Source organism: Colossoma macropomum, unplaced genomic scaffold (genome assembly GCF_904425465.1).
Source record: "Colossoma macropomum unplaced genomic scaffold, Colossoma_macropomum, whole genome shotgun sequence".
Taxonomy (NCBI): domain Eukaryota; kingdom Metazoa; phylum Chordata; class Actinopteri; order Characiformes; family Serrasalmidae; genus Colossoma; species Colossoma macropomum.
This window is the reverse complement of record NW_023494787.1, coordinates 5,857,452-5,875,853: the sequence shown is the minus strand read 5'-3', so window position 1 is coordinate 5,875,853 and position 18,402 is coordinate 5,857,452. Positions and strand designations below refer to the sequence as shown.

General features: G+C 37.8%; 1 protein-coding gene and 1 pseudogene across 1 annotated transcript; both read right to left on the bottom strand.

Moving 5' to 3' along the window:
• Positions 1–1,500: 1,500 nt before the first annotated feature.
• LOC118804855 lies at positions 1,501–7,066 on the bottom strand (annotated as a pseudogene).
• Positions 7,067–11,131: 4,065 nt separating this feature from the next.
• LOC118804853 (CD209 antigen-like protein C) lies at positions 11,132–17,717 on the bottom strand. Its single transcript, XM_036565475.1, has 7 exons — positions 17,669–17,717; positions 17,048–17,176; positions 16,515–16,604; positions 13,224–13,295; positions 12,207–12,364; positions 11,575–11,687; positions 11,132–11,407 (listed from the first exon to the last, which is right to left on the bottom strand). The coding sequence occupies exons 1-7, from the start codon at positions 17,715–17,717 to the stop codon at positions 11,245–11,247; spliced, it is 774 nt and encodes a 257-aa protein (XP_036421368.1). The 3' UTR covers positions 11,132–11,244.
• Between the last annotated feature and the right edge of the window lie 685 nt (positions 17,718–18,402).

Genomic DNA, 18,402 nt, shown 5'->3' with positions numbered 1-18,402 from the left:
CCCTGCTTGCTGGTTCACATTGACACTCAAAACTCATGAGATGTTTAGAGGCGGAGCAAACGCCGTTACGTTTAGACGAAAAACATTGTTTTTAAGTGGTGTGATAATGGGAATCAAGTGTAACACAACCAAGGACCTCAAATAAAAAGATACAGGCCAAATATGATTTCAGGTTGAATTTAACAGCTATGATTTTAGAACAAGGTATTGAATGTGCACATATGTGATGTTTGTCTGTCTGCGTACCGTCGTATGCAAAAGTTTGTGCGTCCTTGGTTATATGAAAATAAGTGTGAAATTAATTGACATCCTCTGTGGTGAACACACTTCTGCATATTTTAAAAGATTACTGTTTATTGACTGAATTAAATATATTGGGGAAAAAATAAAAAATATATATAAAAACATAAAATGTGACCTGTGCAAAAGTTATGGCACCTTTTATATTTTAGCTTTTCATAATATGTTCAACTTGGCTGAGAAAAGGAGAAAAAAAAATACAGTATAATAAATATTACAGAATTGTGCTCTAAAATTTACAGAAAGTAATGTATTACATTTATTTTCACCCAGAAAATCAACAAATGTAATTTGACCAGGGGTTTAAATGTTATAAACAACTGTACTTTTAAGTGAAACAATGTTTTGTGTGTCTTAGTTTCTAATCCAAACTTTGCATGGTTTAAAACGTAAATCTGAAACTGAGAATAAAGACAGAATAGCTGATGAAATGCACTTAAATTAATATTTTCATATAGGAATTTTTTACTGGCAGATCCCTGTGAAGCAGATATCCTTATGTTATCTGAGGGTGGATATTATTTGCACCATTCCAGGTCTTTTTGCAAACATACCTGAGTCACATAATGCAGCAGCTTGAGGAAACTTTACCATCTTCAGTCTTTCCAAATAGGAGAGAGCTGATTGGCTGACAGCTTTATAAAGACAGCTGTGGGTCATGAGCAGGTCTGGACAGCTGAAGGACTTTGACACCAGCACATGGATAAGCACTATTTATAATGGCATCAACTGAGTGCTGCTCACAATGGCATGAATGTTTTTCTTTATTATATGTGTCCTACAATTTTCTTGCATTCATTTTTTCACTTATATAGCAAAAAACACTCACCATTATTTTTATTTTGTTTTTTGTGATGTCACAAAAACACTGAATCCAAAACGGATTTTGCAGCTTAATTTTCAGAAATAGACTGTATGAACACATTTTTATTGTCTCTTAAAAGCATTACAACATCAACAAACATACCCATTAGACCTTTGATATTCAGATATTTCCAAATTTCCATAATCAGCTAGGCTGGCTTGTTTATCCTTCTGCAGGATAAAAGCTGCTTAACAATCACATACCGCCCTCTAGTGGCCAGACTCATCAATAACTTCAAATTCGCATGAGCTGCCGCTACTGCTGACCCTTTAAGGCTTTGACATTGTAGAAAAAAATACATATACAGTAGAAACAATAAAGGTCAAATAGAAAATAACTCCATTTGTTTACAAACCATGGCTGACATATATTTTTTACAGATAAATTTAAAGGTGAGTCATCATATTAATCAGGTTTAAACAGTGGAACAGCCAGACACTGCCTTCCTCTCCTCCTCTCCTGAGAAGTTCTGTCTTTTTTAACAGCTAAGCTAAGCTCAAGTATCATGGCATCATCTAAGCAGAAGAATTTTACTTTTCACAGATGTATTTTTTCAGTTTACGGCAAGAAGCATCAAACCACCTTCATTCCCCAGACTCCCACAGTTCTCTCCTGAAGGGTCCTGATATTTCCAGTTATCGGGCTCACCTTGTTGATTTGTCCGTTTATGCCAGAATCTACATGAATCAGAAAGACTGTTAGGCTGTATTAGTTATTAATTTTGCTCTTCTTGAAACCAAACTAATAACTGTAAAACTGATCCTAAAGCAGTTTATGAACTGTGAGAGTGAACGCGGCTCTTACGTCACTCCCGTCTCAGTCAGGGTCTGGTTGTTCACCCACACCCACTTTTCCTCAGTCTCCAAGTCATTCAGCCCGATCCAGTGATTTTCTCCGACACTTGAAGATAGAAAATCCTGATGGGAATAAAGTAATATGGAGATTTTCAGGTACATCCATCATGATTGGTAAGAAATAAAAGCTCAAGCTGGACTCACCTGCTCAGCTCTGCTGGTTATTATGACCAGATGACCTCCTTTCTCAGCACAGTGATCTCTGCTCTGTGTCCAGTTCAGTTTATCCGTAGAGAAGTAGTAGCACTTCACACCAAAAGGCCTCCATCCTTCTCCACACAGAGCACACTTCTGACACTCTTATTTTCAGGAGAGATAAACAATAACAAATGGCATTAATCTGAATTATTAAGTTTATGCTCAGTAATATTAAAGTCATTGTAAGCAACAATTAACACAAAAAATTCTCATGATTTCTATGTAAATGTGTGAACAAGTCCAGCATGAAATGCAAAGCATTAAAAGTTGCTTCAGATGAGCATCATTTTACCATTACACAGACAGATGGGTATAAAAATGAATGTAATTCAAGTAAAATGTAGTCTGTTATATTGAACATCAGTAAAGTTTTAACACCACTGACTACAACTGACTGTAACACCACTGACTGTAACAAGGCTGACTGTAACAAAGCTGACTATAACACCACTGATTGTAACGCGGCAACACCATTGACTGTAATATGGCTGACTGTACACGACTGACCGCAACACAACTGATTGTAACACCGCTGACTGCAGCACCACTGAATGTAACACCGCTGACAGTACATGAATGACTGTAACACCACTGACTGTAGCACGGCTGACTGTAACACCACTGACTGTAGCACGGCTGACTGTAACACCACTGACTGTAACACCACTGACTGTAACACCACTGACTGTAACAAGGCTGACTGTAACACCACTGAGTGTAGGCGACTTACTGTAACACTGCTGACTATAACACCGTTGTCTGTAACATCACTGACTGTAACAGTACTGACTGCAGCACCACAGACTGTGACACCGCTGGCAGTACATGAATGACTGTAATACCACTGACTGTAACACCACTGACTGCAACTGACTGTTACACCACGGACTGTAACACCACTGACTGTACCACATCTCATCCCACAACATGAAGCTGTCATGTTTTTTAGCTAAATTGATCAGAAATATAAAAAGAGATTTAACCTTTGATTTTCTACGCTTAATTCAGAGACCTTCCTGTTTATTTTTAATAGCATTTATGTTTCTGTGATTTTTGTGACACACAAATAAATTCAGCGTTATTATGAGACAGTTATATTTATGTAATTTTAATATATGACACATTCATTTTAATGCATTTTTACAATTTAAACTGAAAAATAAGTATTCTTTTTATTAGGGGTGCGGGAAAAAAATCGATTCTTAGATGCATCGCGATGCAGACATGAACGATTCTAAATCAATTCACAAATGTCAAAAATCGATTTTCTAAATATTTAATTTATAACGTAATGTTGACGGAACGCAAAAGGCGGAAAAGTGGGTAAGTGCAGCGCCTGGACAGTCTGTGGCGGCACACAACAAAAACAGTACTGGATGAGAGAAATCTGACCGCCACCCTCTGCATTAAAGCCAGGTTAGATCAGGAGTCACAACACAAATGATCAAAAGAGCCATTTTGTCCTTTCAACAAAAATCAAACCACCTTGGCAGCCATAACATTTAATGTCCAGTATGTCTCAGTGTGTGTTAATGTCCTAGTTTAGGCTAAAAAATATAAACGACATCACAGACTTACTTTGATCTGCTTTAAGCTTCGCCTATAGCCGCTTTCCTCCCATCTCCGCCAGAAAACTTTTCCTCAGAAGTTGAATAGTTTCTTGTAAAATGTCTCTCAGCGTTCCGCTGTTTTACGAAGCTAAAGTCACTTCTCATTCGCCAACTTCTTGCTGAACTTTCCGGTTCCACCTTAAATTCTGACTTAGACGCCGAATGTAACTGCGGCACCATTTAAGGTGGAACAGGAAAATTAGAAAGAGAAGGAATTCATCTTCGCAACTGTTTAGTGTGTGACAGTCTCTCGTTGCAGACTTAACGTGCCAGGAAACCAAGTGTGCTGCTTATAGATGCGAATTTATAAGTCCATTAATCTCCCAATGTTCGTCTGTCTTTTTGTTTTCTACAGTATTAACAAGTCAATATATATATATATGTATGTGTGTGTGTGTGTGTGTGTGTGTGTGTGTGCGCAGCATAGACTTTAACTGGCTCGAGTCTCTCCTTTCACCTGATGGTGGCAGCAGTGCTGTAAAATTACAAAATTACAGTGTAACGCACTTAAGAGCCTTTCTACTTTGACTAGAACTGCAGCTTCATTTACTGAATGACATGGCAAGATAGAAATCTGAATGCTCTTCCATTGAGAACCACAGCAAATGTGTGTGCCTCATATTTCAAAAGCCTGTAATAAATTCAATATAGACATCAAATAAAGCACATACAAGAAACTGAAGCAACTGCAATCTACCCAAATCTCCCAGCATCAATTTCTTATCAGGGCGAGTTCAGTAGTTCAGTAAATATTAACCCTTTTAGGGTGAACAAAACGTAGCAATTTATGCTGTTTAATCTGAGCTTTTCTTATAATAAAGTGATTTCCGAATGCTGCTGCTGATCTGTAAAGAACATTTTCTAACAAAACTGAAAAGTTATAGATTTTTGTCTAGTTTGTCTCACAAAGTATATTTTTGAAGAAGTAAACACATGAATAAGAATGTAATCAATACAGCAAAATTAGACATGTTTCATTGAGAGTGTCTACATGCAATCAATAATCCGATCATAATCAGATTTCTGCAGTTATCTGATTATTCAGATGGTCATGTAAACAGCGCACTCTGATTTCTTAAACTGGAGTAAAGTCTAGAAATCTGATTAAGAAATCCAGTAAAGAGAGCTGAATTTTAGCCCAGTAATCAGATTTCTCAGTGCATGTGAACTCTTACTCTGATTTCTTTCGGATTTCTCAGTCTGAGCATGAAAAAGTGTGAAAACAGACAGCAGTACCAGAAATAAGCCAGCAGCGTCGCCACGAAACACGGCAAAACACTTTTGGAGTGACACTGAAACCAAATACATGCTTGACAAAATAAAGGATTTAAATATTCTTCATCTTCTAGGTGATGTATGCTCATATTTTCAGGTAAAGTGAGTCGATGTTTTGAAAAAAAAGCCGCAGCATGAAGTTTGAGTTTTTACATTATATTTACATTACGTCTTCTTCTGTGAGTTTATTGGCTGGTTGCAGAAATCTGATTACTGTCTGACTCATGTAGACCCGGAGTTTCCCCCTTATCTGATTACTCAAGTGCATGTAAATGTGTTGATTGATGTACTGACAAAATCTGATTTTCGGATTATTAAGTGCATGTAAACTCACTCGTTGTTACTCTTAAACAACTTAATATTTTGTTATAAATCCTTGCTGATCTCAACAGTAAAAGAAGCCTTGTGCATCTTTTATACAGTGATAGGAAACACAGTAACCCACAGAGAGCACTGATTCTAAGCACTAATTTATTGAAAGCTTAATAGTTTAATCACTTGTGAATACCATGGCAACCCTCAGGTATTTTGACATGGTACAATGTAATAAAGCTGTCATGTAGAGGGATGTGCAGGGAGGCTGGATTTAAGTTTGAGCAGACTTTAATAACCAAAATAAGCTAACAAAGTACAAAGTAACTAACTACAAGATTTAAACAAAGAAACACAAGAGCAAACAAAACACAAGGCAGGGAAAGAACAACTGCAGCAGACAAAGTGACAAGTAGACAAACACTGACTGAAACAAAGGGCTAGATAAAGGTTACAACAAATGGGGAACACCTGGGGGAGGGAGGAGACAGAAACATCAGACAGGTGATGATACTAATGGAGGAGGTGGGGGAAAGGGCGGAGCACAAGAACCAAAACACAAGCACATGGCAGAAATCACATGGCTACAAAACAAAGCAAGAAACAGACACAGGAACAAGGGGAAACCGTGACAAAAGCACTAAAACATGCCATTTAATCAGGGGCACCCAAACTTTTGCATATGGCTGTTTATTATATTATATATTATACTAGAGATGACATGACCTCACTTTCATTTATCGAAACTATGGACAATACCAATCCAATATTAGTTACAATATACAATATACTGCTACAATATACGAAATAATACGAATTAATGTGATATTACAGATTTGGCCTGGGGGCTTCTGAGTGGAGTGTTCATCTTACCACTGCAATTAGACAAGACTTCATGAGCCGTGCGGTACTTGACCTTCAGTGCTTCATACTTTCTCTCTGTTTCTAACAGAAGGAGAAATAGTTCAGTGTATTTGGTCTGTATCGTTTTCTTACCTTATCTAGCTTTAATCTACATGAAAGTCATTCTGGGAAAACTGGTATAAATTCACCTTTGAATGATTTAAACTCTTCAGCTAAAGCAGGAGGCAAACATCTGACATCTTAACTTGGTCAGTCTTTTTTAGGCTACAAATGAATCAAGAAGTTTTAATGCATTCTGATAGTTCACCTGAACCTCAGTCAAACGTGACTGTAACTCTTTAGTCAGAGGACAAGAAAAAGAATGAACGCATGTCATTAATCAAGCATGATAACAGCTAAAAATTAGTAAAGAGCAAAACTATTTTATCTTCTTTGAATGTTACTCTGATACACTAAGAGCTGGATTAAGCCTAATATTGGACTAAACTGCAGTGCCAACAGTGAAAATAGTTAGTACTAGAAGATACGTATCACAAACCACTCACCATCAGTCTTTCGTTCCTGCACTGACAGTCTCTCTACAGCGCTGCTGTACTGCTCACTTAATGCTTCATATGAGACGCCTTTATTATAATCTGTCAATCAAAAAGAAGTAAATAGGAATAAATATGAGTTTTGTAATGCACTGCATCAGCAAGCCACTGACCAGAGAACAACAGGAACCACTGTGTGACCCAACCGCAACGAACATTGTGAACATCCTTTCTGTGTTTTTGAGGACGGCCCATTGAGGAAGGTAAATGACTGAAGTGCTACATTAGAGGGTGATGCTGATACTCACACAGGATCCTCAGAACACAGAGCGCCACCAAAGCACAGAGCAGAAGGAGGCAGAGAGCAGCCAGGAGGACCTTCAGAGAGTCTTTAGTGGACAGAGGGTTCCTCTGCCTGACTGACTGGACAGCATGTCCAGAAACATCTGAGAGAAATCACATAGTTAAGGTGGGAAATAATGAGCTGCTCTAATTACAGTACTTTAACAGGACTTTGAGTAGAATTGAACTGTAAAACTTCTAATTTTAAAGATAATTTCTAAAAAAAAAATTGTCATTACACAGAAAATCAAAGTGTGCATTTCATGAACAAGTCATTTGACCAGGGGGTGTTCAAACTTTTGGGCACAACTCTAAATGTAAATGATTACTACAGTAACTTCCCTCTTTAGTAGGAATTTTCAATATTCTTTCCACCCCTGTTTAGCTCAGACAATTCAACACATACACTATGTTATTGGTAAATAAAAATCCCTTGTAATCGTTATTATGATACATTTTGCAATCATAGTTGAAACTGGCAATCGACGACTAATAAACTCAAAACATCATGAATGATATAAAAATGATATTTCTGAACTAAATCACACGACTAACACACAACCAACTGAAGGTGCTCCTACCTGTTGAAACACGACATCTTTCATTTCCAGAAGTTTGGGAGAGTTCATAATCAACATTTCCATAGAAGTTCTCCATTATATCAGCTTCACTAGACACCACTGAGCCAGACAGGCTCACACCAAGAAATGTGCAGAACATATATTTGTACTGAAACAGGAAGTGTGTTACCGAAGACCCAGAAGTGTTAATCATGTACAAGTTGACAAAAAACAAAAATAGATTGCAAAAAAAGTGTGTGACCCATGTTGAGTCCTGTGAAGAAAGAAATGTTATCTACACCCCATACACTAAAGAAAGACAAGGGAACTGCAAAAAGCAGTGTTATCGGTGTCAAAGCCAGTGAAAAAACTAAAGAAACTCCCCCGCCCGGCCTGCTCCTCAAGCTGAACCTCCAGTGCTGGCTCTCAGAGAGCCCCACTCAGCCTGAGTCATCTCTGAACCAACACTTCCTCCTCTACTGATCTAGTCTTCAAGGTGAGTCTCTGGGGTTCTGTTTCTGGCTTTTGCACCTCCCTCTTCCCGCACCACTGCCTGCAGTTCCATTCTCACCTGCCCCCACTGCTAAACCAGACCCTGTCCCCACTTTGTGCTCTGTTGGACTGCCCACCACCAGCACAGAAAGTAGGCACCAGATCCCACAGTGCCATCCAGTGTTCCAAAGATGCTTCTTGAGCTGCTCCTCTAGTGCCTGCTGCTCATGCTGAACCTCCAGTGCTGGCTCTCAGAGGGCCCTACTACACCAGCTTCCCAGTGCCTTGATAGTCCAGCTTCTGAGTCAGCATCCCCAGCCTCTATCACTGAGACAGCACTCCCTCCTCTACTGATCTAGTCTTCAAGGTGAGTCTCTGGGGTTCTGTTCCTGGCTTTTGCTCCTCAAGCTGAACCTTCAGTTCTGGCTCTCAGAGAGCCCTGCTCAGCCGGCTTCCCAGTACCTTGTTTGGCCGGCTTCTGAGTCAGCGTCGCCGGCCTCCATTGCTGAACCAGCACTGTCGTCCATCACTCTGAGAAAGACCAGGGAGAACAGCAATGATGTGTGACAAAACGTTGTTGAGTTTGACTAACCAGGAAATGGCTATAAGAAATTTGCTAAACAGTGCTCACTCCTCAGCACACTCACACACACCCTGAGGTGGTTTGCAGCCCCGCCCTCTCTTTGGTAACAGGGTTGCACATAAAATAGTACAAAGTTTTATTGATTTTTTTTTTAAATATATGCCCATTCTGAATTCGATGCCAGCAACATGCTAAAAATTAGTTAGGACGGGGGCAATTTTACCACTGTGATTCATCACCTCTTCTTTTAAGTGTTAACTGAGGAGACACTGCTGTAGTTTTGAAAGTGAAATGTTTTCTCATTCTTGTTTGACATAGGATTTCAGCTGCTCATCAGTTCAGTTCAGTCTCCTGTATCGTGTTTTTCATATCTTAATGCGGCAAATGTTTTTAATAGATGACAGATCTGTTGAGCACCCGGACTGTTTTACTACGGAGCAATGCTGTTGTAATAGATGTAATGCAGAATTTGGTTTGATATTGTTTTGCTGAAATAAATAAGGTCTTTCCTGAAACTAATGCACCCCCAAACATCACAGATGCTGCCTTATGAATTGTGCACTGTAAACAAGCCAGATGGTCCCTTTCTTTTTTAACCTGGAGGACACAGTGTCCATGATTTCCAAAAAGAAGTTTAAATTTTGATTCATTGGACCACACAACACTTTTCCACTTCACCTATTAAATGAGCTCAGGCCCAGAGAAGGTGGCAGCATTCCTGGATCCTGTGTATGTACAGTTTCTTCTTTGCGTTTTAAAGTTTTAACTTGTATTTGTGGATGCAGTGACGAACTGTGTTCACAGACAGTGGTTTTCAGAAGTGTTTCTGAGCCCATGTAGTGATTTCCACTACAGAATCATGTCTGTTTTTAATGCAGTGTGGCCTCAGGGCCTGAGAAATTACAGCCAGTCAATACTGGTTTTTGGCCTTGTCCCTTACATACAGAGATTCTCTGAATCTTTTATTGTTATTATGTACTGTAGATGATGAAAAGCAAAAGTTCTTTGCAATTTTATGTTGAGAAACTTTATTCTTGAATTGTTGCACTATTCACCCACACAGTCTTTCACAGAGTGGTGAACCCCTCCTCATCTTTACTTCTGAAAGACTCAGCCTCTCTCAGATGCTTTTTTAGACCCAATCATGTTACTGACCTGTTGCCAATTAACATAATTAGTTGTGAAATGTTACACCAGGTATTTGTTTTAGCATCAGACAACTTCACCAGTCTTTTTTGCTCTGTCCCAACTTTTTTTAACATGTTGATGGCATCAAATTTAAAACAGGCATATATATTTTTCAGAAAGCAATTCCATTTCTCAGTTTCAACATTTGATATATCGTCTTTATAATATTTTGTCTTTCTACCCCTCAATTAAATACAGAGTTTAAATCATTTGCACATCATTATTTTCTGTTTTTGATAATATTTTGCACAGCATCCTAAATTTTTTGGAAATGGGGTTTTATGTGTTCTCTCATCATTTGGTTCCCAAATGAACCTTTCAATGGTAGTTTTTAGCCATTTAGAACCATTTTGTTTTGTAAAGGTAAATGTAAAGCTTGTGTGAAGAATTCTTAAACAGCTGTTGACCCTTTACATTACATGAACTTGAACTTTAGTAAACCAAGATTGCTCAAAGAAACCTTTGTGACATCTTTTTTTCAAATAGCAGAATTTTTAATATGATCATGCAGTGTAATATTTTACTTAAACAACAGGCATGAAACACTCCTGGAAACATTTACATTCACTTTTGATTGGTATAAAATGCACATTTAGCAATCAAACATCATTTATTAAGAAAATAATAGGACAGTTACATTCTGGACATTCAAACATTCATTACATTGTGTCTGGTAGAGCAACTACTTCTGAAATGCAGCAGGATAAAAGCTGCTCTACAATAATATACTGCCCTCTAGTGGCCAGACTCATTTAGTAATCTCTTAATGCCTCTTCTGAGTCTGTAAGCAGTGGCCTAACTAATGGGGATGGGGGTCAGTCACACTGGGACCATGTCATCCTGTATTGGGCCTCATTCAAAAAGCACTCAGAGCTGAAACACTCCCCAGAACTTAAATATGAGTGGGTGGAGCTTGGCTAATTAGGCAGATATACGTAAAGGTGTTGTTCCATGTATGGACAGTGTGAAATGGGGAGGCAATGGTTTGTTTTGAAACTTGGCCTTGTTTTGACAATGTTTACACATCACTTCAAACTCCTTTATTCTAAAAAAGCAAGAGAAATTTGGTTTTCCATGATATGGCCCTTTAACTGAAAGTAATGGTGGTCCCTAAGATCCTATTTAGCAGACTAAACACAATAAAACAGTGTTGGGGAAAAGCAGCATTGCTGGAAAATCACAGTTTTGGCAAAACATGTAATATATAAATGTAAATAATTTTAAAAAAGTCACTTTGGTACATTTTTATACAATCAAGTTCTGTAGTTTTACTTTTGACAAATGTATTTTTTCTTTTTAAGGCAAGAAGCATCAAACCAAATATATGTGCCACTCGACTCATTGCCCAGAGCAGCACAGTTCTCTCCTGATTCGTCCTCCTCTCTCCAGTTATCAGGCTCGTGTGCTTCATCCTTCCTCTTATGCCAGAATCTGCATGAATAATAAAGAATAAATTTTTGCTACAGTTTGTAGAAAAATCTACTTCTTATTGTTTAAAAAAAATCTCTGACCACAATCATCATTGCATTGCTGGGCATATAAAAGTCCTCTAAAGCCAAACCAAAAGGAACATATGTGAGAGTGAACATGGCTCTTACGTCACTCCCGTCTCAGTCAGGGTCTGGTTGTTCACCCACACCCACTTTCCCTCAGTCTCCAAGTCATTCAGCCCGATCCAGTGAGTTTCATGAGCGCGTGAAGATAGAAAATCCTAATGTAGATTATTTGATATTATTTGAGTGCATTGATAAGTAGGCTAAAGGGCTCATATCAATAAACCCAAAGAGTCTGAGAAAATGCACTATTCATTCCACAGTCACAGTCACAAAAGTCAATTTTTTTATATATAATATTTTATATATTTAATTTTATATATATGTATAATATATATAACAGCAGCACAGTAATAAAGACGAATAAAAACAGCCTGTCTAACTCTGTGATAAAGAGAGGTTAGTGCTACTGTACAAATGAATTATAACTGTATATTATGAGTGGACCTGTAGGATATGGGCCCTTTAAACATAATACTAGTAATGTTGACAGTAATATCACAATCTGTACTAAAGTATTCATACTCGACGTGGCCACTGTACTCATGTTCCACAGGACGAATACACATGGGTAGATGGTGATAAAGTCATGTAGCAGCTTCATTCAAACAGTGAAGAAAAAGGCAGGCAGGTCCAAAAATGTAATCTTAAGCTCCTGAATGGTAAGCTGGACTCACCTGCTCAGCTTGGCTGGTTATTATAACCAGATGGCCTCCTTTCTCAGCACAGTAATCTCTGCTATTCATCCAGTTCAGTTCATTAGTAGAGAAGTAGTAGCACTTCGCACCAAAAGACCTCCACCCTTCTGCACACAGAGCACACTTCTGACACTCTTCTGTTGAAGAGGCAAAAAAGAGCTGCTATGAAATCATTGCATTGACTTTTATTAAGAAGGGATGTCACTAGTGGGGTTCTGTAAGCTTCTTCCCTGTCCTGAATAAAATGATGAAACTGAAAGTTCAGCTACTAAAAACCGAGAGAACCGAGGAGGTAAGAACCCAGTTCTGTTTAAACTGAGAAGCTGACAGCTTATTTTCAACTAACAGGCTAAAAATCATCTCCACTTATGCTACAGGCTTTGAATTAAAGTACTTGATTCAGTGTAAAACTGCAATATAGAAGACTAATGAATATGCCACATGAATGTCTTACATGTCAAATGTCTGTGTTTTAGTCAGTTCTTGCCTTAAGCAGCATTAAACTAGTGATGGGGAGTCTGGGACTCGTTCTCGAGTCTGAGTGACTCTAAGAATCGAAATGCATGGAGTGGACTGCTTTGGATCCCTTTGCCAAGGGGATGAGTCTGATGACAATTTTGAATTTGACCCATTGAAGATGAAAATATGGCAAAACAAAAATAACACGATAAACTAAAAATGACTTATTTGTAGTTAGTTAGCTCAGCAAAGAAATGTCATAGTGAACATTTAGCAAATCGCTTTATTTAATAACCATTGCTGAATTTATAGAATGAATGCAGTTTCCAGTTTTAATCACCAGTGTCACAGATCACAGAGCGACAGTGGCTGCATGTTTTATTTCATTGACTAAAATAGTATTACTTTCATCTACTAAAACAACTTCCCTAACATTAATGATTTAAAAGAAATCATTTTATTCCAGCTAGGTTGTTCAGTGTTTAAGAGCTGGAAGATAAAATTTCAAGGATTCTTAGAAAACTAGTATAAACTCACCTTTGAATGCCTCAAGACGTTTTACTGCGTTCTCATAGTTCACTTGAACCTGATCCCAGTGAGATTTTAACTCTAGCAACAGTGGAGGAAAAAGAGTTAAAACATACCATTAGCAAGGTGTGATAACGAAAAAGCAAACTACTACTATTTCTTGGCCCAATAATTGTTCATCTTGACTATTATTAATAATGTATTAAATTTTTTATTGAAAATTGCATTTTCTGATGTTTTATGTCCACATTTTAGCCACTCAAGTTTGCAGTGTTTTTAAAGCGAGGGCTTTACTCTGTTTTGCACTGTGCCTAACACACTGACCCGAGATAACATCACTGTAATGCACAGCCTCTTGTGGCTTATTGCTTTATTTTACGTCACAGAAAAGTCAGCGGAGTGTTCATTTCAGGTTTGAAGTTCTTGTTTTATTGCCTCTGACTGCAAATGAATAAGTCAGGGGGACCTGGAGTTCAACCAAGCTGTTTGTTTTGTAAATTTGATGCTGGTTACTGCGAGCACTGTTACAACACTGACATGCCAAAGGTGCTGAAGATATCATTTTAACCCCTTAAATGGCCAGAGCCATAAAGCTTTATTACACACTTCTATAACCTAAGAATAGCTCAGCCAGTTTGCATTGAGGCCCCTGTAGTTAATAAGTAATTAGCCTTAGTATGTAATAAGCCTGAGACTTTAAGGGATCAAAAGCCATCTAAAAGCTGTATTGGTTACAATCACAGATTCTATCAAAGTAATAATCAGCAAGCTACATCTGAGCCTCGGCCTGGACTCAAATATATTTTTGATCATAGAAGACTGATGACTAAAAAATAAACTATTTACAATCCCATTTCCAAAAAAGTTGGGACACTGTTCAAAATGTAAATAAAAACAAAATGTAATGATGTGCAAATCATTCAAACCCTATATTTAATTGAAAATAGTACAAAGAGAATATATCAAAAGTTGCAACTCAAAAATTTTATTGTTTTTGAAAAATATATGCCCATTTTGAATTTTATGCCAACAACACGTTCCAAAAAAGTTGGAACAGGGCAACAAAATGCTGTTAAAGTTGTGTAATGGTAAAAAAAAACACCTGGTCATTGACTGGCAACAGGTCAGTAACATGATTGGGTATAAAAAAAAAACATCTCAGAGAGTCTTTCAGAAGTAAAGATGAGGAGGGGTTCACTCTCAGACGGCACTGCATTAAAAAACAGACATGATTCTGTAGTGGAAATCACTGCATGAGCTCAGAAAAACTTCTGAAAACCACTGTCTGTGAAAACAGTTCATCACTGCATCCAAAAATGCAAGTTAAAATTCTAAAATGCCAAGAAGAAACTGTACATGAAGAGGATCCAGAAATGCTGCCACCTTCTCTGGGCCCAAGCTTACTTAAAATGGACTGAGGCAAAGTGGAAAAGTGTCCTGTGGTCTGACGAATCAACATTTGAAATTCTTTTTGGAAATCATGGACACTGTGTCCTCCGGGCTAAAGACCACTCAGCTTCTTATCAGTGCACAGTTCAAAAGCCAGTATTCATGATGGTATAGGGGGGCATTAGTGCACATGACATGGGTGACGTGCACATCTGTGAAGGTACCATTATTGCTGAACGATATATACATGTTTTGGCAACATATGCTGCCATCCAGACGACCTCTTTTTCAGAGAAGGCCTTAATTATTTCAACAAGACAATGTCAAACCACATTCTGCATGTATTATAACAGCATTGCTCTGTAGTAAAAGAGTCTGGGTGCTAAACTGACCTGCCTGCAGTCCAGACCTGTCACCACTGAAAACATTTGGCACATTATGAAATGAAAATTATGGCAAAGGAGACCCCAAACTGTTGAGCAGCTGAAATCCTGTATCAAACAAGAATGGAAAACATTTCACTTTCAAAACTACAGCAGTGTCTCCTCAGTTCCCCAATGTTTACCGAGTGTTGTTAAATGAATAGGTGATGAATCACAGTGGTAAACAGGCCCAACTTTTTTGGAATGTGTTGTTGGCATCAAATTAAAAATGTGCATATATTTTTCAAAAAACAATCAGATTTCTCAGTTTCAACATTTGATATGTTGTCTTTGTAGTATTTTCCTTCAGAAATATGGCTTACATGATTTGTACATCATTGCATTCTATTTTTATTTACATTCTGCAAAGTGTCCCAACTTTTTTGGAAATGGGGTTGTAAATCCAGCTAGGCTGTTCACTGTTTTTAAACTGCAAGAAAAAAAATCTCACGGATTCTTAGAAAACTGGTATAAACTCACCTTTGCATGACGCAATATGTTTTGATGTGGTGTCATAGTTCACTAGAACCTGATCCAAATGTGAATTTAACTCTTCAGCCATAGTCGGGGGACAAGAGTTAAAATATACCATTAGTGAAGCATGATATCCTCCTACTGCTGGACTGACTGACCTCCTACTGCTGGACTGACTGACCTACTACTACTGGACTGACTGACCTACTACTGGCGGACTGACTGACCTACTACTACTGGACTGACTGACCTACTACTGCTGGACTGACTGACCTCCTACTGCCGGACTGACTGACCTCCTACTACTGGACTGATGTTAATAAGGTTACTAACACTAGTAATGAATGTATAAGTGTTTTTATTTTTCTACTATTGTAACAATGTATTTTTCCCTTGGGATCAATAAAGTTCTATCTATCTATCTATCTATCTATCTATCTATCTATCTATCTATCTATCTATCTATTTAACTAACAAAAAGCAAAAACGTCTAATGTAAAGTCTCTTCTAAGATTTGTATGACTGTCTGTTTAAACATGCATATAATCACTTAATTATTCCATTATATAACATATGATTGTATATAAGTAGGTACTTATATCTGAATTGCATTCAAAATTTTTATTTTTAAATGAAAACCTTGTAAATGTCATTTTAAACACTAAATTCAACCAGAATTCTGCCAATTTGTCAAAAATTCTGCACAAGAGTAAAACATTTCTACATGCAGAGTGTTGGAAGTAAAAATAGTCCAAAAAGAAAACTTATTATTTTAGATTTTTCACTATTTTACCATCATTAACATTCTATATATAAACATGTGTAGGTTCATTGGTGGTTTTGGATAGTAAATAAAAGGTCTATATTTGAGTCGTAGTCATGGCGATGCCTGGTTCCTATCACCACCACTGTAAAGAAATCTGAGTCTGTCAGTTTCTCTATTAGCTATTTCCTTGTTTTAGTGTTTCAGTGTCATGTGATGTGTTTCTCTGTAAACACTCTTCAAACTTCTTACCGCTAGCGTTGCGTTCCTGCACCGACAGTCTTTCTACAGCACTGCTATACTGCTCACTTAATGCTTCATATGAAGCTTTTTTATTGTTATCTGTTGAAAGAGAACAGATTGAGGTGAGATTAGATTCATGAGAAAATCATAAGAAGCATGAGAGGTGCACTGCATTGGACAATAACCACACAATCGGCCTCATTCACCAACCGTTCTTAAGAAAATTTTTCTTCTTAAAATCCACTTATGCAGTTTTTACGAAGATTCCGGCCGATGTTTCCTTATTTGGGATTTGTTCTTATGTAAGAATAGAATCTACACTCAAGAGCACAAAGGTGAGAACAGTTCTGCACCTAAAGAACACGTCATGAATCTGACGTAGACTTTTTCTTAGAACCTTTTTCAAGAACACAGTGAGGAAGATATTGGTGAATGAGGCCCGTTGACCCAACTATGACCATCATCTCCATGGTTTTGAGGACGGTCCAGTGAGGGAAGTAAATGACTGTAGTGCTACATTAGAGGGTGAAGCTGATACTCACACAGGATCCCCAGAACAGAGTGAGCCACCAAAGCACAGAGCAGAAGGAGGCCGAGAGCAGCTGTTAGAGCCTCTTTACAGGAAGGATGGTTCCTCTCTCTGATTGGCCAGCCAGCACGGTCAGAAACGTCTGAGAGAAATCAGACAAACTCATAACAAACTCATAACACAGCACACTTAAGCTTTGTTTTATGTAGATGATTCTACTGAACTGGTTCAAAACCAGAGTGAAAACACATTTTACTGACTTGGACTATAGACTAAACTCCTTTTGCTTTGAGTGACCCTGTACCTTAATTATGTTTACGTTTATTTTAAAACAAATGATTGAACAGTCCATTTTATGACTAATAAAACAATTATAACACCCAAACTCTGAAATGTTTCAGTAGTGACTGTTTCGGTCGTGACAATTTTAGCTCATTTTCGAGCAGAACTCAAAAACACTCGCCAGTACGTATGATATATTGATCAGTTATGGTGCATATCTTAGTACAGATGATCAGTATCATCATCATGTATTTCAAACCACAGTAATCAAACATCTTAGATCAATTCAGCACATCAAATTGGAACATTAATAAATAAATCAAAAACAAATCACTCTTCTGACTAAATTTACCTGTTGAATCATGATGCGTTTTATCTTCAGACGCTGCAGAAAGCTCCATTTTCATAAGATTCAGTCCACACCACTGTGCCAAACTTCCTCTTGCCAGAGAATGTGGAGAACATTTATTTTTACCCAGATGGACAGGAAACTTGAATTTCACTTATTGTTTTTCACTGAAACAGACAGGAAGTGCTCTACTGAAGACTCACTCTATGATGTACAGCAGTTGACCAATGTTGTGTCCTGTCTTCTTGCACCAATCTGTTCTAACACACCTGATTCAGCTCCAGGTAAACTTGCCCTTCCCTAATGATGTGACTCAGAAGGAAGAACACTCCATTGTCACTGTTTGAACAAAAGCTCGGATTTCCAAAAAGGTATCTTCACAGGAGAAGGGGAACGCTCCTAACTTTCAGTGTATTGTTAATGTAACAATATTTTATTCTAATCCATTTCCATTGGTCTGTTAGTCATAAGGTTATTTTCATAAAAAAAAGACAAAAATAGAAGTTTTTACTATAAAGACAACATGCAGGTGGACTAAATCAGGGGAGCTGTTAGACACTAAACACTACGTATTTCAACAAAATGGTTTTCTCATATTTTGTTTTGGGCAAAACCAATATAATGTATATTGTGCACCCCATATTGCTTTTTTTAGCTTTGTTTCCGATTATTCTTATTCAAGTTCTGCTTTTATTATGTTATTCCAAGTGAAGTGAAACTATTCTGCGCACATACAC